The sequence below is a fragment of the Acartia tonsa genome, chromosome 1, assembly GCF_053477335.1.
Source record: "Acartia tonsa isolate MP-2025a chromosome 1, ASM5347733v1, whole genome shotgun sequence".
Classification (NCBI taxonomy): domain Eukaryota; kingdom Metazoa; phylum Arthropoda; class Copepoda; order Calanoida; family Acartiidae; genus Acartia; species Acartia tonsa.
In genome coordinates this window covers 34797401-34819994 of record NC_137260.1, presented here as the reverse complement: position 1 = coordinate 34819994, position 22594 = coordinate 34797401, and the positions used below count along the sequence as shown (strand labels likewise).

At 32.5% G+C, this 22594-nt stretch overlaps 2 protein-coding genes across 12 annotated transcripts in view; one reads left to right on the top strand and one right to left on the bottom strand.

The window, feature by feature from the left end:
• Positions 1-22449, top strand: part of LOC145327215 (serine/threonine-protein kinase atr-like) — a 39423-nt gene extending 16974 nt beyond the window's left edge. The window contains exons 14-52 of the mRNA XM_080170795.1: positions 1817-1985; positions 2381-2478; positions 3038-3136; positions 3521-3612; positions 5379-5443; positions 5704-5759; positions 6198-6307; positions 6706-6859; positions 7234-7322; positions 8138-8226; positions 8407-8487; positions 8634-8783; positions 8985-9093; positions 9460-9607; positions 9847-9933; positions 10271-10332; positions 10658-10843; positions 11098-11240; positions 11873-12019; positions 12444-12623; positions 12749-12848; positions 13200-13273; positions 13798-13857; positions 14390-14496; positions 14749-14855; positions 15399-15499; positions 15941-16075; positions 16266-16395; positions 16870-16997; positions 17191-17318; positions 17818-17883; positions 18218-18283; positions 18456-18549; positions 18740-18868; positions 19206-19313; positions 20574-20729; positions 20886-20960; positions 21601-21668; positions 22299-22449. Coding sequence (XP_080026921.1) covers positions 1817-1985; positions 2381-2478; positions 3038-3136; positions 3521-3612; positions 5379-5443; positions 5704-5759; positions 6198-6307; positions 6706-6859; positions 7234-7322; positions 8138-8226; positions 8407-8487; positions 8634-8783; positions 8985-9093; positions 9460-9607; positions 9847-9933; positions 10271-10332; positions 10658-10843; positions 11098-11240; positions 11873-12019; positions 12444-12623; positions 12749-12848; positions 13200-13273; positions 13798-13857; positions 14390-14496; positions 14749-14855; positions 15399-15499; positions 15941-16075; positions 16266-16395; positions 16870-16997; positions 17191-17318; positions 17818-17883; positions 18218-18283; positions 18456-18549; positions 18740-18868; positions 19206-19313; positions 20574-20729; positions 20886-20960; positions 21601-21668; positions 22299-22449 — 4297 coding nt within the window. The remainder of the gene's footprint in view (positions 1-1816; positions 1986-2380; positions 2479-3037; positions 3137-3520; positions 3613-5378; positions 5444-5703; positions 5760-6197; positions 6308-6705; positions 6860-7233; positions 7323-8137; positions 8227-8406; positions 8488-8633; positions 8784-8984; positions 9094-9459; positions 9608-9846; positions 9934-10270; positions 10333-10657; positions 10844-11097; positions 11241-11872; positions 12020-12443; positions 12624-12748; positions 12849-13199; positions 13274-13797; positions 13858-14389; positions 14497-14748; positions 14856-15398; positions 15500-15940; positions 16076-16265; positions 16396-16869; positions 16998-17190; positions 17319-17817; positions 17884-18217; positions 18284-18455; positions 18550-18739; positions 18869-19205; positions 19314-20573; positions 20730-20885; positions 20961-21600; positions 21669-22298) is intronic.
• LOC145317726 (cytospin-A-like) overlaps positions 1-22594 on the bottom strand; it is a 63725-nt gene that overhangs the window by 36022 nt on the left and 5109 nt on the right. The window lies entirely within an intron of this gene.

The window sequence follows — 22594 nt, the reverse complement described above, 5'->3', positions numbered from 1 at the left end:
GTGGAGCAAAAGACCCCAAAAACACTAAAAATATGAGTTCTGAGCTTATTTTTAAAGATATCAACCTGATTTTTAAAAAATAATACTGTTTTAACATAACCAAATTAAGAAAACATTACAGATTTCATTTTGGGACTTTCCTTCTAGGGGCTAGTGGAGCAAAGATTCCAAAACCACTAAAAATATGAGTTCTGAGCTTATTTTTAAAGATATCAACCTGATCTTTTTAAAATAATACTTTTTAAACATAACCGAGTTAAGAAACCATTAAGGATTTCATTTTGGGAAATTCCTTCTAGGGGCTTGTGGAGCAAAAGACCCCCAAAACACTAAAAATATGAGTTCTGAGCTTATTTTTAAAGATAACCTGAGAACTCAATTTATTTTGTTTTGGAGGTGTTTTACCCTACTTTCCCCTAAAAGGAAAGTGCCAAAATAAAATCATTAGTGGCTACCTAGTTCAAACGTGTGAAAAAAGTTTTCATGAAAAAAATCAGCTTAATATCTCTAAAAATATTTTTTGGGGGTCTTTTGCCCCACTAGCTTCTAGAAGTAAAGTCCCAAAATGAAATCTGTAATGGTTTCTTAGTTCGGTTATGTTAAAAAAAGTGTTCCTAAACAAATCAGGTTGATATATTTAAAAATAAGGTCAGAACTCATATTTTTAGTGTTTTTGGGGTCTTTTGCTCCACAAGCCTCTAGAAGGAAAGTCCCAAAATGAAATCTATAATGGTTCGTAGATTCGGTTATGTTAAAATAGTATTTTTATACAAAAAATCAGGTTGATATCTTTAAAAATAAGCTCAGAACTCATATTTTTAGTGTTTTTGGGGTCTTTTGCTCCACAAGCCCGTAGAAGGAAAGTCCCAAAATGAAATCTGTAATGGTTCGTAGATTCGGTTATGTTAAAATAGTATTTTTTTATTATATAAAAAAATAAGGTTGATATCTTAAAAGAGAAGCCCACAACTCATATTTTTATGATTTTTGGGGGTCTCTTGCTCCACAAGCCCCTAGAAGGAAAGTCCCAAGATGAAATCTGTAATGGTTCGTAGATTCGGTTATGTTTAAATATTATTTTTATATAAAAAAAAGCAGGTTGATATCTTCAAAAATAAGCCCAGTACTCATATTTTTGTGTTTTGGGGGTCTCTTGCTCCAAAAGCCCCTAAGAGGAAAGTCCCAAAATGAAATCTGTAATGGTTCCTTAATTCGGTTAAGTTAAAAAGGTAATATAAAAAAAATCAGGTTGATATCTTCAAAAATAAGCCCAGTACTCATATTTTTGTGTTTTGGGGGTCTCTTGCTCCACAAGCCCCTAGAAGGAAAGTCCCAAAATGAAATCTGTAATGGTTCGTTGATTCGGGTATGGTAAAAAAGTATTATAAAGAAAAAATCAGGTCGATATCTTTAAAAATAAGGTCAGAACTCATATTTTTAGTGTTTTGGGGGGTCTTTTGCTCCACAAGCCCCTAGAAGGAAATTACCGAAATTCAATTTACAAAGAAATACGTGTATATTAAGTCATATAAGAGAGCCTACAAAAAGAATTAGGTTGATAACTTTAAAAACAAGCCCATACGACCCTCCCAAACATTGGTACTGAATTTCATTTCCTATAAGTGTACAAACTTCCCCCCCCCCCCCCCCCCTTATTTTTTCTCTTGGTGTTAGCTTACAATTTACCCTATGTAATGTTGGAAATAAGTTGTAATATATTCAAATGTAATAAAATATTTAGTACTATAATAACTAAATAATTTATTTATACTAAACTTAGATAGCTGTTAAATTATAAGAATGCTTAATATTTTAGTTATATTCAAACGAACAAATCTTCAAAGCGTGATCCCCTATTCTACAAGATTATCAAAGATCTGATTATTTTGACTTCTGATGATCTGCAGCATGAATACCTGACAGACCTGCAGTGCCTGGCAGCCCTTCTGGCATACCAATACCTGGACACTGTTCTGGACGCCAGGAATTTATGGATTGCCATGAAAAATAGTTTTTATATTTGCAATTTACCGACATTTGCAATTTTAAGAGTAGAAAAAAAATGTCAAAATTTAGAGCATCAAATTTATTTTAGGTACAATATTTCAAATAGAAAGATTACAAAACTTTTGTTAAAATTTTCATTTATCATCATAAGACTTTAGCGGCCGTAGCCTAATTATATAGTAGCCATGATGCTCATATAGTGTTGGTTAAAATAGATTAGCTAAAGTTTTAGCTTTAGAATTATTAAAAATACAAATGTATCTTTTTATAGCTCGTTATTGTACAAAATTTGAAGTAAAATAGTACTCTATTTGATTCTTTTTTAGGTTCATCTAGCTTTTTAAATGTTAATCCATTAATGCGTAACCGCAGGCAAAGTGACCTGAAGCTTGGCAATTATGGCCAAGTCCTGGTTAGTCTGAGCCAACAAAACTCTGGACAATGCCTCAGTGACCAAGATTTATTTGAAAGGATTGTTTGCATTGTTCTGAATTAATCAATATCCTAAAGTTAAATGGGTTGGCTGTCTGTGAGCCTACTTGATTCTAATAAAGCAAAAATGATAACATCCATGTTAATTTAAACAAATATTTATTGCTAAGAAGATAAAAAAAAGAATCAGCTGTATACAATACATTCTTGTATGGCTCTAGAGTTGGGACGCTTTAAATTTACGCCATTTTCTTAGATTAATTAAAGTATAAAACACTTTGATTTTGCTTGAAATAAGCAGGCCTAGCTATTCTAACCATCAATTCTACAAAAAATCACGAAACCTTTGAAAGTAACTAAGGTGGAAGTATATTTTGTTTTTCCATGTAACTCAAGAGGGCTGGGTAAGAAGGGGAGGAAAAGGGGAAGGGGGTTGTAGGGAAATTTTCCTTTAGAATTGTTCGTCAGAATCACATTCACTTTTCCCTGGAAATGAGAAAAAATATTCGTTACAAATAATAGACGTTTCGTATTTGAAAATGTCTCTAGAAGCGTAGCCGCTAGTTAATAATACCCTGAAAAATGCTCACAATTTTAGTATGTTACCATTGTCTATGTTTGGTAAGGATATTTGTCCAAAGTGGAGAATGGCGGTTATTAAATCTATCATGCTCAAGAATTATAAAATTGTTGTTAGGTGAGTTGCTTTGATTTTTAATGAATGATCAAGTCAGGGGTGATATTTTATAAATCACACCAATCAAGTTCTAAAATACACTTAGACTTTTTGAATTTGGGAGGACTTCTTTCCCCTTATTTCATCCTTCTATAGTTTATATCCCATCTGTCAAAGCCGTTTACTTGCCACTTCTTAGAATCATAACATAAAGCTTAAACATTATTTACCCAAGAGCTTCTCATAAATTCAGTGGTATGAAGTCACAAATTAAATAAACATCGATAACATTAACAACTTAATTTTTTTTGGATTTTATGTGATGTTTCTAGATCATAGAAATAATAGGCAAAATAGTTTGTAATTATAATGTATGTTTTAAATATTTGTTTATTTTAATTTTAGATGTATTCCCTTTATTTGTGGAATATTGGTTGGGCAAAACTCCTTCCTTGCCAGAGATATCATACAATCATTAAATAAATCAAATAGCTCAGGTCAGTTAAAACTCACATTTATGCGCCTCAAGCTGTTTAGGAAAAAGTTTTTAAAAAGTACTAAACCCTGAACCACTTCATTATGAATATGCAATATACGTTTTCCTGGATATTTTGTCTATGGTAGTCCACAAGTGTATACCTTTACAGTACATTGTTTCTATTTGTTAAAGCAACATGTATGATAAAAGAAAAAGAATCTTTTTAAAGTAAAATGCTTATATATCAATCAAAATCTATATTTTTTGATGTTTTACTGATCCACTTCATTATGCAAATCAAAAGAAAATCAATGGGAAAACGTTTGTTTTGCACTTTTCTCCACTTTTAAAATTTGATTCTGATAAAATAACAATTTTAAAATGTATTTTTTTTTAACACATCAAAAACATTTTTGTATACTTTTGAGGGTAATTTTTATCTTTAACATGTATTTAGCTTCATCCATAAGACTGGGGGTCAGCAGCTGTCCTCTAAAGTAATAGGGATAGAATTCCTTTTTTTCAATTATTTCTTATTTAGAAAAATCATTAAAATCTACCTTAAACTGTTTTTCACTATAATTTATGCATAAATCCATTAAAAAATTGTTATTTTATCAGAATCAATTTTCAAAAATGGAAGAAAGTGCAAAACAAACGTTTTCCCATTGATTTTCTTTTGATTTGCATAATGAAGTGGATCAGTAAAAAATCAAAAAAAATATAGATTTTGATTGATATATAAGCATTTTACTTTAAAAAGATTCTTTTTCTTTTATCATACGTGTTGCTTTAACAAATAGAAACAATGTACTGTAAAGCTGTACACTTATGGACTACCATAGACAAAATATCCGGGAAAATGTAGTTTGCATAATGAAGTGGTTCAGGGTTTAAAATACAATTCTTTTGTAGAAGTAACAGGATATATGTGCGTCTGTCTGTACCAAAGGATCTTGCTAATTGCTGAACCGATAGTTTCTCATAGTTCCTGGGCATGGCAGGTTTATATTCAACACCCCCCTAAAAAATTCCCCCCACCCAATTTTTTTACCTATTCTTTTTGAAACCAGGGTTGTTTTATCGGGCGGGCGGTTTTGGCCTGCCCTTTATCGGGTCCTTTTTGGCAGATTTGGGCACTTCCCGTTGTGGGGGAAAGGAAAAAGGGGAGGGGGTGAAAAAAGAGGGGGGTGTGGGCCTATTTTTTGGGTGATATTCAGGGTTGTCATTCGGGCGGGCGGTTTTGGCAGATTTTGGCACCCCCTGTTTTTGGGGTGAAAAAAGGGGAGGGGATAAAAAAGAGGGGGGCGCGGGCCTATTTTTTGAGTGATATTAACTATTATATAAATTACAAAGCTTTTTTTTGTATCTAGAGAAGGATTTCGCTAACCGCTGAACCGATATGGTTCTCCTTTCCAATGGAGCTTTTATAGGTCCTGAGATGTTTTTAGGCTATTTTATTTCTAATAATAAGTCTTGGTATGGTTTTAGACTATTTTATATCCTTTTTATATGCTTTTTACGACATTTGCCCAAAAAGGGTGCCCAAAACCCTTTTGGGCAATTTGGCGGCCCGTTATCGAAAAAAATGCCCAATATTACAACCCTGTTTGAAACTAAAAAAAATGAGGGAGGAGGGGTGGAGATAAAATGTATCGTATCGTATTACATTATAGACAATCGAAAACAACAAAACCGTAATTAATCTTTTCATTTTTTCATCAGCGGAAAGCTGTCTCTATAAAACTGAACGATGCGATAAATAACTATTTTATTTCCTTTTAGATCAAAATGGAGAAATAGGTTTATACAGTGGTATCCTAGTCTGTTGTATGGCTAAAAGTGTCAAGGTAGAGTTTTTAAGTTTTTGTGTTCATTGCCTCCTAGTTTTTATGGAGGTAATGGGTTCGATTCCAAGCCTAAATAGAGATGTTATGAATTGTGCATTAAAATATAAGTTAGATACTAGATAGAGAGTAAGTCTTGGCCCTTTAACAATTTTGGCTAATTATCAATATAACTAGAACTTCCAGATTAGGATCTAAAACCAAAGGGTTGTTTGTTTGTCCATAATAAAGTAATTTCTGATTCCTCTTTTCTTCCTTTGCAGGTGAGCCTAGCTAGCTCGGAATCTGGAAAACTGGAAATGGTTTACGCTTGTGCTAGGCAAGGATTTTTATTTTTTTTAAAATTTTAGTTGGATTGACTAATTTTGCTAGAGAATGTTAATACCTAACCCTATTTTTCTCATGAAAAAAAAACAAGATTTTACCTATAGTGTCTTTAATTTTGGTCAAGAGAGGGGAGATAAGAATAATATTTAATTAATCTACAATCTCTCAGCCAATATTTATACCTGCTACTATAGGCAGAAATATATTATACGTATTGATTGAGGAAAAATAATATATCGTATTCTGTCCGTTTTTATGTGTAGACAAATTTCTTATTCTTTTTGTGAAAGACAAATAGGCATTAATTTTCACTATGCGTTGTACTCAAATACTTAAATTCTGCCAGTTTATTTAGAGCTAACAGGAGCTCTACAGGGGCTTAGCTCTCTTAAAAAGTTAAAATGTAATAAATTAATCCTGGAATAATCAGGTGTAGTGAAGATCCACAAGCTTCTCACCTGGATATGACTGGGGATGGCAGGACACTGAAAGGAACTGTGGTTGAATTCTCGGACATTCAACCTCTTTTCAAGCTTATAGGTAAGGAAAACAGGGAACAAAAAGTTGATAAAATTATGCAGAAAATTATGATTTGTAAGTTTTATGATAAAGTATAAAGTTATAACACCATGTCCTGTTAGGTTGTTTGTAGTTGATTCTTACCTTTAGCATTTAAAAACGTAATTAGGCATAGGAAAAATTGTTGTGGATAGACAAATCAAATTAAGGAAAGGGTATTGATCACTTCGTCTCCGGGGGTATAAACAAATAAATACATACTTGGAATTGAAGTTTTTATATATAAACTAATTTTCATAAAACTTTTCCGATTATTTTGATATGATTTATTTCTAATGATAATTTGTAACACAATTCTTATACCTAGTCAAAATTAAGATTGATTAATTGTCTGTCAGATTATACTTGTACATTTTAAGGTCATCAAGATGAAGGAGTCCGTAAATCTGTAATGAAGGCAGTTGTACCTATATGCAACCATTCTTTCCTGAGCAATAGTGCAGCTATGCTTATACTCAACTATATCAATGATCCTGTACAGGAAATACGCCAAGAATTCAGCCAACTCATTGGGTAAGTATATTTTTATATTAATTGCGAGGAACCTAAAGAGATAAGACAATGGCCGATAAATTCATGTATCTACTCAAAATTATCCCTTCTATAGATTACAATCAGTGGTTGAAACTTGAGAACACTTAGCCTAATGAACCTATCAATCAACATTTGATATAGAACCAAAAGTTGATGATCCAACGAATAACAAAACGTAATTATAAAACTTTGGGGACCAGTGTAATATACAACTCAATGTTCCCTCCCTCCCTGACTTAAATTTTAACCAATATACTTCAATGCTGTAATAATATTGCAGTCTCTACTTTTGAACAAAAAAAAATATTATGAAATTATACTTATGGTTTCATATCTTTTTTTTCTGTATCTAGAAATCTGCTTGAGTGTGCTTGTAGTACATTAGAAGGAAGGGACCAAGTGAGTGTTAATATTGTCAACAGGATAATAGAGCTAGCACCAGGTCACAAATTTATATTTAGTTTATTAGCACAGCTATTCTGTAACTAGGGTACGTCCGAATCATTGAAAATTGAGCTGACTTTAATAGCCATACAAAAATGTCTCGTACTACTGATGTCAATTCTAAGTAACTATGGCTATTTAAACAAACAAACCAAAAATAAAAATTACTACAAATGAAAACGCCGATCATATCGGCTAAGAAAGACACAATGAAATACATTGAAATATTTGCAAGGCCACTTTGTGTATTTATTATTTACTGCTTGATTACAAAAGCCATACAAGGCCTAATTATTTAAGTTTTGCCATAATTTTACTTCTTTTCGTTACAATATTATATTAAGATTATTTAAAGAATAAACAACTTTTACTAAATATGGTGATATATTCTATCCATATTCTATCTAGATATATAATTTCGGAATGAAACATATGGAATAAAGTTTTATATTCTATTCAACTATGTTATGTGATTCTTAATCAACCAATTACGACCAGATCAAATATGATATAATCCTTTTCCCAAAGTTTTTCACTATTTACATAAATTCTTTAATTCTAAATATGAATCGATATATTATTTCTTGGATGTTGCACCAGATTTCCATGTAATCTGATGGCTAACCTGCATAAGTATTACTCGGAGCTGGTTAAAATAACGATACTCCCTATCCAACCCCTTTACCCCATCCTAATGGATGAAAGAACTGAACAATAACGAAGTTCATATTAGCAAGCTAAATTGACGACAAAGTTACCCCTGTCAATATATCCGCGTGTATCCTATAATATCCAATTTAATATTATGTTTAGATGACTACAATGATCCAATTTGGTCAACCTACATTCCATCAATTGTGACAGTCTATCAGTCCATCATACCTCTTCAATGCCAAACCAAGGTAAAAAATATATTATTCTACTCTATGTAAATTATTCAGACATAGAGATAAGATACAACCAGGGCTGGCAATCTGCATCAAAATCTATTTACAAGAGACAAAATCCATGAAAATCCGCATTTGGCTCGCATTCATCATGAATCATGTTTATCACCTTTTAAAAGCTTTTGTTGTATTTAGTTGTTGGATTCGTTGTTAGGCCTGTTCTTTAATCCACCCAGCCATCAGCTCTGCAAAACAAGCTGCCTCAACATTTTACAGGTAATCAAAATCACGAATGGGTGTTAAAAATATTTTTTCTTCAACTTCTCTGCTAGTCAAACTTTTTCATATTAGATTACAAGATTTTTCTGTCACTTATATTGAAAATCAATAAGATTAAATTAGACCCTTCACAATTATTTTAGGACGCATTACTAAAGGAGAAAGCACAAATCCTGCAATTTTGTGCCAAGCTAATGTGTGCAAATTGTAAAGTGAAGAAAGAAAATGGAACAGTATCTCCAAGTGGAGAAGCACAGGAAGGGAGTCAAGATGAACAGTTAACTCCAGAGAAGGTAAGTCATAATTTCATACTTTACTTTCTTGTCAAAAAAAGATGCGGAAAGTTCCTCAATAGTAACAACTTTGTCCAGCTTCAGCCAGTTTGATTATCCTAGAATTTTGCTCAGTCTCATCCAAATTTTCTTTCAAAATCTTCAGTATGATGATTGAAAGATTCTCTGCTGCCAAGACTTTTTATCTATCATTTTGTTCAGGTACTGCAATACCTAAACCTGTTGGTTCCTCCAGCTGAGGTAGACAGCTTTATAACTGCAAACCTCCATCATATTCTCCCTGTTGTCTTTCAGATTTCTGCTTTGAAAGGTACTTATTGAATTTTTATTTATATTTTTATAAATCATTCCACCTTAAAGGAAGCCTGCGGGAAATACACCGCTATAACTTCTGGAAGATTGCCACAAGTAGACCCAACATCCAAATTTAAATCCTCCAGCTTCAATAAAAAACGTTGTAGACAGCTTAAAATGACATTTTAGGGAGAGCAGGAAGCTTAAAATTTGGGGTATTGGATCTACTTGTCTTTTAGCAGTTAAAGCGGCTTACTTTAAACCTGCAATTTATATATTATATGTAATTGTATTTTGAAAATAGTTCATTATTTCATATTTATACTATTATTACTTAATTTATCGCGTTATTTTGTGGATGAATAATATTTTCCTTATTTAGATTTAAAGAAGCCAATCCAAGTGCTTGCCTCCCTGAAGGAGGTCCGTCCCAAAGCTCTGATCCATGAATACTTTACCAAGATATACGCTCATGTTGTCGTTACTTGTGATGATAAACAATTTGAAACTTGTATCAGGTTTCTTAAAAGGTAAATTGTAATACAAAGTTATAGATTTTATTTTTGTTTATAAAAAATCTATATTAGCACTGAATTTCATCTGTGAAAAAAAAATTTATGACACTTTGATATTTACAAAGCATTTGATAGTACATTTAAACCTTTCTACATCCAGGTTTAAGGACTGAGCTCTATAAAAAAATTATTGTATTGTTTTAAAGCAATTAAACTTGGTAAAATTTTATATCTTTAAAAGTTATTTTTTTCAGGGAAACAGCTTTTGATTTGGTTGATTTTCTGAACTGCCACAGATTAAAATCTATAGAAGAACTTCTCTGTGTTTTCAGCTGCAATAGGTTATTTTTTTATTAGTAGAAAAGTTTTACGTTTCAAAAAGTTGTAATTTTTAAGAGTAACTAGCGGCTATGAGAAGCTACCTTGTAAAGGAGAACCATATCGGTTTATTGTTTTTCGGTACTAACGCACAGACAGACAGAGATCCTTTTACTTAATTTTAAGGATTAGCTTCTATTGGAATATAGTAACTCTTAGTCTAAGGTCTTTATTTTGATTATTATTTTGATGGAAGTTTATATAAAAGGGATAAATGTAGCAAAAGTAAATGAAGTCTACTCAATACCGAAATATTTGAATAGTAAAAAGTATAATTATAAAATATTTGAATGATTGTAGGGACAAGGTGATTAGAGCTTTAAGAACTTGTGCCCATGTCGACGATAACTTCAAAACTAAAGGTAAATAACTCCTAATATGAGTAGGATTTCCTAGTTTCTTACTTTTTATTGCATGGAGAGTAAGAATGACGGCACTTCGACCCTCCTTTAACAGAAAAGAAATTTTTATGGAGGTTTTCTAAGGGCGATTTCTCTAGTAAAATCATATCGGTCCATAGTTTAGCGTGAATTTTTCTGTACATACAGACTTACACACGTCCTGTTACTTTTATATCAGGATTTGAGGGTTCAAAATCTGTAAAATAGGTATAAGAATGTCCTTGTTAAACTATTTTATTTTAGAGAAAAAAAATATGAAAATCTAATTGATTTAATTTTTATTCAGGTCTAAAAGAAATAGATGTGGATAAGGTAAAAGAGTATCTATCTATCAACAACAACATGATGGCAACATTCTCATCCTTCATGGTCAAGCTAAGCAATACAACAACAAATACAGAGACCAAGCTCAACATCGTGGCCTCACTGGTGGACCTGTGTAGGTTTCTGGGCCACCAGTATTTAGCTCCAGGTAAATAATTAGGACCTAAAAAAATAGGCCCTGTAAAGAATATCAATTATATATAATAATATAAGCTTATGCATTTTACACCTATTTTCATTTCTTCATAACACAAGTCACAACACACGACATTTTTTGTTATTTTTTGTTCATTAATTTTACTATTTAATAAGAACAAGGCACCCATTGTTGTCTCTGCTAGATTCTTAAAATACCCTTGTTGGAATTATCCATTTTATATGTGCAAAAAAAAATTTATTCAGTGAAACACTCGTTGCTTGCATGTCTAAAACTGGTAAACAAACTGGCTCACAAATGTTCCAGTTTCCGGACTCAAACCGTCAACCTCTGGGAGGCTTTTGTCATGAATATTGATCTCAATGATATTGAAGTTATTCTTCCACAAGTAAGTGGTTCATTTATAAACATTTTGGCAATCAAAAAAACATAACTATACTGCTTTAAATTACAATTTTTTGTTCATAAAAAGATACCGAAGAAAAGCAATACACTTTTGTTCATTAGATTTTATTTTGGATTAAGGAAAAATTTAATGTAAAATAGTATTGTTAATAGATTGATTTTAGGCCACTTATTTATCCATCAGTGAAAATTTATGAAACAATATATGTTTAATATGAAATAGATTTAAAAATACAGGCAATTACTTACTTAGTAAATTTTTGTATGTATTGGGTAGTGTCTCTTGGGAAAACTTATGTATATGTCACTGGGTTTGTTAGGGTATTTTCGTATCCCCTTCTTCCCCCTTTCAAGCAAAACCTATAAATGCTTGGGTAATGCCACCTTAACTTGTAAAAAGAAGTCAATTCTACACGATTTTTTGGGGGAATGTTGACATTGTGGAACGGTTTAAAAATCTAATAGATTTTTTACTTTTTTATTCGAATATTTTTTAACATTTAAATCAAAGAAACCTTTTAGGTAATAGAATCAACAATACCCCACTTTTAGTCTGCCTAAATAATGTAGATTTTTTACCAGTGGAAAAATAACCTGAATTTTGTTTTTGTGCAGATTCTGGTGGGACTGAGTCCCTTCTGTGTGACAGATAAGGAGAAAATTATCCCACTCTACAGATATCTGCTTATTGAGAAGAGTGCACATTTCAAGGGACTTCGGAATCTTATGGTCCTTGTTCCTGATAACACACAAGAATTAAAGGTTAACACATTTAAACAATACTAGGATAATTATGTTAATAAGTTGCAAAGGAATATGCAAACAAAGTTGTAGTACGGTTAAAAGGAAAATTCCATTTCCAGCAAAAAGGGTTTTAATTTTTATTAATAGGAAAAAAAGATACAGTTAAGTTTTGTAAATGATTATGGCGAACAAACTGCTTTAATTTTTGGAAAAGATACGCTAAAATTAAATAACTTTTTTAAGCTTTAGTTGTTTTAGATACATTTGACTCAATGTAATATAGAAGACAAATCTAACTTATTTGGGTCCCTTTTGAAATTCGGTTGGATGATGGCTTATTTTATATTACAGCTACCAATTCTGACATAAAACTCATATAATACCTATTAAATTTTAATTTCAATCTCTAAGAAATAAAGTAAAAGTAAACGCTACACCTTAGGAAATCCAGCGAAGAGTATATGGGAGCGAGGTTGTCCAATTCCGCACCATCCTGGAGGCAATTATACACAACATGAACCACGAGGCTGTTGAAGTACGTCTCCAGACAATTACCATGCTCAAGAACTTGTTAGAGGCCAATATGGGAGCCCTCCAGGGCATGCTGCTCCGCTCTGATCAGGTAGGTCGGGTTCCCTTTAGAAATTAAGATAATTGACGAAGCATATAAAGGTCGGAAACCCTTCGATTAAGAAGACTTTTAATATAGTTACAGGAAATATTTCAATACAAATGTTTTCTTCTTAGACTGACAGTGTGATAACCGACTTGGTTGGGAAGTTGATGGTCTGTATGTCCTCAAGAGAACCTGACGAGGGCGTGCGCTATGCCGCGTCGGAGTGTATAGGTAAGAGCCAACGAAAGAGAGGCAGTTGATGGTCTGAACCTGTAATTTTGAGTCTCAATAGCCCCATACCAAGGGGTATAAAGTAATAAGACAATTGCCGATAAATTGATGTACATCCCCAGTGATACACAAAATTTATCTTTCTGTAAATTAAAATTAGTGGTTGAAACGGTTGAACTCTCAACTTAGTAAACCAATCAAACAAAATTCACTAAAATCCCAAAAATTGTTAAGCCAACGAATAAGAAAACGTTATTAAAAAACTTTGGGTGCAATAAATAGTTCATTGTCCCCTCTCTCTCTGCCCCATACCAAAGTATGTTTTTATAATTTGTGATCTTCAAAATTCAGGTCAGATTGGTGCAGTAGACCCAGGTAAGCTGGAACTGGAAGTTGCCAACAGGAGCAGTATCACATCATCAAAGGTTAGAAATTTTTTTTTTCAGTATGGCTTCGAAACCGATTAATATCTGCTGTATTAGAACTGGTTTCAGCCATACCGAAAATTTATTAATATACCAACGCATTACAGATAATTTTTCACGAATATTACAATAATAATAGCCGGGACTTGGGCACCTCGGGGCTAAAAAACTGGTTTTAATCTTCTAATAATTTTTCATTTTATTGTCAATGGAAAGCTGTATATAATACTATTATAAATAACTATTAAAGTTAGGATAGTTTTTATAAACAAAGAAGAAAGGTTTATCTTCACCTTAAGACTTTATTTATAATGCCAAACATTATTTTAAAAGATTAGGATTATTAAAGTCTCCTATCCAGGCATAAATTACTCTGTGCATCATCTTATCAAATTATTGATCGTTAAAAATCGCTAGTTACATGTCTTTTTTTGCAATCAAATGATTTGCTTAGTGCAACGTCACATCAATTGCAGTTTTTATAATCCTTGAAAATTATTTGCTTTAAAGATAGTTTTTTTTAGGAGTATAAGAATTATATTCTGGACATTAAGAGTGTCGAGTTTTGTGTCAGATTAATTCAGGTAAATCGAATTGTGTGTTAAGACTATTCGATGGTCACTATGTTGAAAATGTAGGGAGAGAGGGTTTATTGGACTGTAAATTTCATTCACAGGTACCTAAAGTTCTACATCCACGATATCTTATTCGTTGGCTCAAAATATTTGAATTGGTTCTAAACAACTATGTTTAAACGTTTAGACCAAGAGTTTTTATCTACCATTTATCATCCATGGTCTTATCCCTGCTAATTAAGTGTATCTTGACTTTAAAAGATCAAAAAATATAGGTAATTGCTAAAACTGTTTTAATAGTTTTTTTTATTATTAAATCTTAACAATCGAAATAAAATATTTGAAATTTTTTTATATTTTAGCAGTCATATAATATTGACTTTTAATGTAATATAAACTAATTATCTTTTTGAAATATTATTTTATTACCAATATAAACCCTACATAACATTTACTTTTCTCATATAAAAATAAACAGTTGTTGTAATAATTTGTTATGAAAAACACATATAATAATGCTGATAAACTTATAAATATATAGGAACTTGTGAAAGCTTCCCAAAGTTGTGTTGAATCCAATCATCATAATATCTGTATGTTCTCTTTGCAAAATGTTGTCAAGATTTATCAAATCAATTCAAAACAAAGGTTCAATTCTTTAGTGTTATACTAATTCAATATAGTGCAGATTAAAGTGTAGTTAAATGTAAGATTAATTAAGTCTGCCCCATTTTTAGAAGATGAACAAAATGGGTATAAAAAACTTCTTGAAATAAATTTCATTTATGTGCGAGTAAATAGTGCTCCTCTTTATAAGGCTTAACCCAATAAAAATAGACTTAACTATTTCTTAAAATATTAAGTTTAGTACAACATAATACTAAAGATATATTTACATAGAAATAGTTTTGCGGATAGAGTTTTAGATCAGCTGTCAGATTCCTACAGAGAAATAGTTTATCCTGTTATGAGCTCAAACTATGCTCATCAACCAACCACACAACAAGGTAGGGCAATAATTTTATATCATTGATTTTTTGTTAGCTCTTGGTCGTGCCTGTGTGTGAATTTGTGTGCGGTAGTCAGCATTTATGATCTATTTAAATAGTTGAAAGTATGTAGCTAGTACATTATATACGAAGGGTTGTTTTGTGGAACATGAACAACGTAAAAGGAAGCTGCGCATAGATACAAGACACATAATTATTTTAGACTTTATAAAGGCATTTGACTGGGTATATTTTAAACTTTTGTTTTCAATGAGAAAGAAAAAGTGTTTATTTATGTGGAAAAAATGAAGAGTTAGATGTGCATTAATTAACAAGTATATCAACATCCACAGCTCAACAAGTTAGTCAGCGGTAAAAATACAGAGTTGCTGTACCTTTCAAATTATAGCAGGCATACTTGAATCTGATGCAAGGCTTATAGTCGAAATAGCGATTATACCATGCCTAAATAAACAATAAGAACTATCCAGTTTGGACGAAATAATGTACATACAGACGGACAGACTAAATGAATAAAATTTTCTAAAATTGTTTGTTTAGAAATAACGATACCAGTATACGGAACCGCCAATGGACAGAATTACAAAACATGGATTGTCAACTTTTCTATCTATCTTGTTCAAAACCTGTTTGATTCTACGGTAAGTTTTTTTCAGATTAAAAAGTCAATTGTCTCCAACTTGTTCTTATTGAGACAAAACGTATTTTTGTTGTCAATATGAAAGATAAAAGAATATTATTTACAAATAATTTTTATTTTTCACAGAAGGAAAGTTTGAAGGTAATGCCCAAGTTTCAAGACGAAATATAAAATTGATGTCCCTCTGTACGCTTAATTCAATTCAAGGGATTGGTGATTTTCTCGGCTGCCATTAAAGATACATGTCCGTTTTTGAGTAAAGATTCCCATGACCAATATTTTTTTGCTCTTAAACTTAGGTGGTCCTTCCCCGTTTGTCTTTTACGTTGTGTTGATTATGAGAGTATTTGAATCTGAAACTTTGCTCCTACTTTTTAATGTTGTTTCCTCTTATATTTAAGACGTTTGCATTGAAAAAAAGATTAATTTCAATTTTAAAAAGGTGAAGGAGATATTTGTGGCATGTATGCCAATTCTGAAGAAGGATCTGAGCATTGCTGAGTTCTTACTACCACATCTTATCATCGCTATCATCAGTTCTGGTGGAGAAGAAGGAATAAACACGGTGCTTCTAGAGGTAAAATAGTTTTGTAGCCAAATTAATGATAACAAATAATTTTGGAAATAAGAGTTTCAGATGGAGAGGAGAGGAGGAAATTTAGCCATCTTAGTGTAAAAACTTATTATTGTGTATTAATGGCAAATCACCTAATTGTGGGTAAAATTGTTATCATTTTAAGTCGTCCTCTTATAAATGCTTTCTCTAGGTCACAACCATCCTCCACGACGCAGATTCCACCTCTGAAACCCTGGAGAAATTTGTGGAGGGTAACTCGGACATGCTGGTGGCTCAGGCGCTTTTCAACTTTCTGGATCATGCAAATGCTTGGCTGCAGGAATTTTCATTACTTTTTTTATTGTGGTCGAAGATAAAATGGCTTAGTTCTTAAGATATATTTTCTATCAAGAACAAAATATAAATTGCTTTTTTAGGGGACTCCCGTCGATTATGGCTTTCCCACAAGTGGCTTTTTGAGCATTATATACCACCCCCCCCCCCCCTACCCACCTCCGCTTTATCTTGAAATAAATTAATAATAGAAGGAGTATTTTTCCTCTATGCGTAACCCCTGCGAGGGGCACTAACCCTGCAGGGCTACTTAGTACCAAGTATAACATTTACCTAATCTACCTGTACGGACCTAAAGTAAGAAACTAACGAACTAAAAACTACCCATCTCCTTATTTTAATTTTTTTTTAAAGTTAGGTTATCATTGCTTAAGAGGGTACTTTAAATCAAGGGATTGAGGATTTTACTGAGATAGATACATATTTTTAATTTAACCTAATAATGATAACATTTAAATAGGCAAAGTACGCTTTACTTCTGGCGGCCACAGGAAAATCAGAAACCTCACTGAGAGTTGATGACATTCATAAAGCTACCAGAGACAAACAGTATGCTGCGGTTAATACTTTTCTTGATAGAATATCCAAGGTATTTTAAACTTTGCTCTTTATTTATATATTTTAACACTCAGAACGTGCAATATGATGATTAGCTTCTATATCTTTATTAGTGTATTTGTAAAAATAAATTTTTTTGCCTTCAAATTTATTTTATCTAAGGTGAACAATAACATGGTCTTGAATTATGTTGTTATAATTATAACAATTCTAAACTATTTCAGGAAAGCCTTGCTAACCTGTCATTCAACAGCAGTGCCTATCATAGAGCTGCTTTCTACCTGGACAGGACTTTGAGCCTGGAAACTTTATCAGACCCACAACTGAATGCCCTCCAAAAACTTTATGCAGGAATGGGTCCAATCCAGTAAGAGAAATTATAATCCTTAATATTTTGGATTCAACAAGTTAAACTTTTCTGAATTATCCACATGGACAACATTACTATCTTCTTTGTTGACAAATATGGAAAGTTGAAAAATATTATTTTCTTTCATAATGATATAATCTATCATTGTTGTTATATTGTTGTGATTTAGAGTACCAGCTCAATTTTCTTTATTACTTTTATATCCAGAGAGATAGATAGGACAATGGGCTGTTTATTACACTAATACCCAAAATTTTTTAATAAAATTTTCTTTTTCGTTATCTGAATAACTTTAGGGACTTCAGTGAATTTTGATTGGTTTTTAGTGTTTATACGTTTCAACCACTAATTTTTATGTACAGAAGGGGTAATTTGTGTATTATCAATGGGGATGTTCATCGATTTATCGGTCATTTAGACCTCTGGATATAACTTTTCTTATTGTCCTGTTTTTCATGAGACCCAATTTTCCTGTGGTAGGTCTTGAGGAGCCTGATCTTGTGGTAGCTGTTGCAGCTGTGAGGACCAGTGAGCCTAGTCTTGACAGGTTCAGTCATACAATATTTATTAACTAGCGGTACGCTCACTAGAGGACTCTAGGGAGTGGGATGAGAGGCTTTACTATATTCGTTCTGCGGTTTAACCAGTTGGGCGGCGAAAAGACATATTGAGATTAAGTTAAAGTGTAAATCCGAACAGCAACTGTAAGATTTTGAGGTCGTAAGTAAACCGGCATTTATTGCATATTTATAAATCTATACTGATTGAGCAAAATATTATCTTAATCCTTTAAAAAGGAAAGTTTTTAGATCTCAATGAAATTAATACTTTTATTCATTACAATAATGATATTATATTGTATGATGATGACATTTTTACAGTCAAATCCTATACAACACAGCAATCGGAAACTTTCAGGATGCGCTCTGCTGCTTTGAAAGACAGGAATATTATACAACTATTGATTTTTATGTGTTTTAGAAAAAAGTACCTATAGGTATGGTTTATTTTTTGATTTTATTACTATGACAATTAAGACATATGTTTACGATACATGCAAAATTGTTTGGTATTATTTTACAAAAAAAAATGTATAAATATTTATTACAATTACCAGGATGATGTGGATCTTGTGAACCTGGTTCAATGTTATTTAAGTATTGACCAGCCAGGAACAGCTGCGCGTATTGCCGCGGGACTTGTTGCCAGGGATCAATCCTTAAAAATAATGCTATTGTAAATTTTATATCTCTATTTAGATATATAAAAATTATAAAAAGTATCTAAGTATGTGTTTTGTTTTAATTTAACAGCTTACTGTTCTTAATACACCCGATAAGATTTTTTTATAATATTTTTAAGCCAGAGTTATTTTAAAGGATTAAACTTTGCTCTGCAGGGATAAATCACTGGAAAAAGTAATGGCTCCTCTGCAAGCAGAAGCGGCCTGGCAGCTCGGAGAATGGAAACAGTTAGAAGAATTTACTTCGCTGCGTAATGATAAGCAACTGCAGCAGCCTGATAATACTATGGTAATTTTCTATTTATTTTATTTCTTCAGTGGTATTTTCAACCCCAACTTTAAAGATAAATAGTTAGAAATGAAACTTTAAACATAATTCACCTTTTAAAACGAATCTTTTATATTCCACTTAACCTTTATGCCAAAAGTTCTTTCATTCATTGATCAGTCTGTATAATTTTAAGCGTTATCCTCTGAAATTTTTTCTTTCAATTTTGGAAATTTTTATACCCTCCCAATTGAAAAAAAAATTCTTAAGAAGTTTATACCTACATACCTAATTTTCTAGTTAAATTGGTGAATTGTTTATCTGTTATTTTAACAAACTGTTTTATTTGATTATCTAGGCGTCGCAGCAGTCAAGTGACAACGATACAATCGGCAACAGCTGGGAGATGGGACTGAGTCAAGCTATTCTGGCAGCTTACAAGGCTGATAGATCTGCTTTTATACAGGTAAATAGTAGCTGAGAGGTATATCATTGAGTCAAGCTATCCTAGCAGCTTACAAGGCTGATAGATCTGCTTTTATACAGAAAATAGCATCTGAGAGGTATATTATTGAGTCAAGCTATTCTGGCAGCTTACAAGGCTGATAGATCTGCTTTTATACAGAGCTGGATCTTTAAATCGTTTTTATAGTGCGCTGAATCGGGGCGATTCAGAGGTGATTTGTAGGTGCGCTGGTGGTTAGCCACAGCGCGCCTATAAAACATTGATATTTAAAAGATTTTCGGTGCGGTGTTGTTAAATCGCTTGCGACACTCAATAAAATATCGATCCGCACCAGTACAACTTTATTACATAAGCCGTGTCAGTAAGGCATTTTATGTAAAATTCCGTGTCAGCATGGTATTTTATATAAAACATTAATATATAATTTATTTTAAAAAGAACTATAAAAATGTTTTCACAATAGTTTTGCAATAAAATATTAAAGTAATTTTAAAAAAATATTTATTTATTAAATAAATCACCCCGATTTAAACCGGCAATGCCACTCGGTGAGTGGCGTTGCCGCGCCGGGCCCGCGCCACTGCCCGATTCAAATCGCCCATGCAAATTCGATTTAAAGATTGATATTAATAATTTGATGGTGCGCCAAATGAATCGCCCCGATTTAAATCACCTATAAACGATTTAAAGATCGAGCTCAGGTAAATAGTAGCTGAGAGGTATACTATTGAGTCAAGCTATCCTAGCAGCTTACAAGGCTGATAGATCTGCTTTTATACAGGTAAATAGCAGCTGAGAGGTATATTATTGAGTCAAGCTATCCTAGCAGCTTACAAGGCTGATAGATCTGCTTTTATACAGGTAAATAGCAGCTGAGAGGTATATTATCGAGTCAAGCTATCCTAGCAGTTACTCGGCTGATAGATCTGCTTTTATACAGGTAATTAGCAGCTAAGAGGTATAACAATGAGAAAAGCTATTCTGGCAGCTTACAAGGCTGATAGATTCGCTATTATACAGGTAAATAACAGCTAAGAGGGATAGGAAGGAGTCATATTATTAGAGCGGCTTATAAGGTTGATGAAACAGCTTTTATACAGGTAAATAGCAGCTAAGATGTATCATTGTATATTAATGAGTCTAGTTATTCTAGCAATCTTCTAGTTTGAAAGGATACTGATAGTGTCATTGTACCTGCTACAAGGTTTTTTTTGATTAACAACACCAACAAGCTATAAATCAAATTAATCTCTTTTTTAGGAAATCCAAAGTACGAGAAAACTCGTGCTAAAGTCCATATCTGCCATAAGTTTTGAGCAGGGAGCATACAGGAAAACCTATTCACAGATTGGACGTCTATGCATGCTTAGAGAAGTGGAGAGTATTGCGGAGAAGATTCTCCTAAATAAACCAGGGGTAAAGTTTTTTTCAATCAAAAAGATGTAAATAGAAAGTAGAAAAAATACCGAGAAAGGTTTAATTTATAACAATCGTTCCTGTGACAATCCGATGTACTGTTCATTGTTTTTTATATCATTAAATTGATTTTTATGAGGACAATTATTTAATTAGGAATCAAATGAAACACTGGGGACAAAGTGGACAAGCCTCTTGGAGGAATTAGATGCAAGGCTCAACTATTCACAGGTAACCTGGGACCATGGTAGCGCTTCCACTCGTCGTTGAAGATGATAGGTTCGAATCTCGGCTTAACACCGCGTCATAACTTAAGACGTTAAAGATGGTTCCTATTGCTGTTATGTCAGGTGCGCGACATTAATGGTTAGAGTAGGTGTAATGCCTTTATCCAAAACAGGCGCATCGTGTTACCATGCACAGTTAGGACTTCCATACAAAGGTCATGCAATCTTTGTCTGGCGGGTGTTACTTAGCCTAATAACCCTTTTGTTTGGACCGAAAAGGATGGATTTGGCTCCCCTTAGTTATCCTTGGTTGTTGGACCTGACGTTATAGTTTCATTTTTCTCCCAACTGGCTAATATAACTTTACCCCCTTCTCTTCCGTTACTTTACAACATCCTATCATCTAACCTTGGAGGAACGTATTGACCAATATATAAGGACTATATTAACAACCTAAATTGACGACAAAAATTACCCTGATATAATATCCACGAATTCTATATTTATTTTTGAATTTTAATCGAATATAATTAAACGCTAGCTTTAAGTCAAAGCAACACAAATTAAAACATTACTAGACAGAATATTTTGTGTTTCCAATTAGAGACATTTTGAATATTTATTAATCATGCTTGTTTGTGTAGGTATCATGGGGCAACTTGGAGCCAATCTTGCGACTAAGACGTGGTATGTTTGGTGCTGCGCTAGCAAGGTATCAGTTTTTATACAACAGAAATTCATAGTAGGACCATATCGGTTCAATGGTGAGCGAGATCTTTCGTTGCAGACAGACAAATACACACACGGAACCTGATATTTTCATTAGGTGTTTTAAGTAATTTTTGTTCTAAGATATACCTACCTAATCTTTTATTTACACGTAAAACGTCGTTTGAAAATATAAATGTAAAAATATCTACGCATTCTGACATATCTCTGCATGAATTAGAGCATGTCCGTACGTCTATAAAATGGAAAACCGTGTTGATATTCACTCTCCACCATGAAAACATAAAATTCCTAAAATCATTTAATCTACACCAAATAGCTTGTATGTTCTTGACTTTACTTGACTTAATACCCCAATTTTGTAATATGTAGATAAAGGGAAAGGTAGGTTGCGGGTAAAATCCGTAAAGGTTGTGTGTTTTAAGTTAAAAACAGAAGTAGAACGAGAAAAATTTATGTTAACTTTAAAAAAAAATTTATGTCTATACCTAGTTCTTTTCAATAAGAAATACACATATTTAGTGAATATTATCGTTCTACCACTATTTTTAAGCCTTAAAACACACTCTTTTACGGATTTTACCCGCAACCTAATTTTCCCTTAATCTTTAAGGTACAATCAAAGTGGAACCAATATAAAGTTTGCTGGCCAGCTGAAGTGTGAGATTGGAGAGTGTTGGCTGAAATCTGCCAGGATTGCAAGAAAAGCCTGCCAACTTCAGGAGAACTTACATTACATAGTTTTATACATTTATTGTATTTAACTGAACTCTTTAAGTTTTTTGTTAATTATTAAGTTCATGTAAATATTTTACATAATATTTCATTGAGTTTTATCAAAATCCCTTCATATTAGGGGCTCTGTATTTGAAGATTGAAAAAAATGTTCAAACCACTTTGGGACAATTG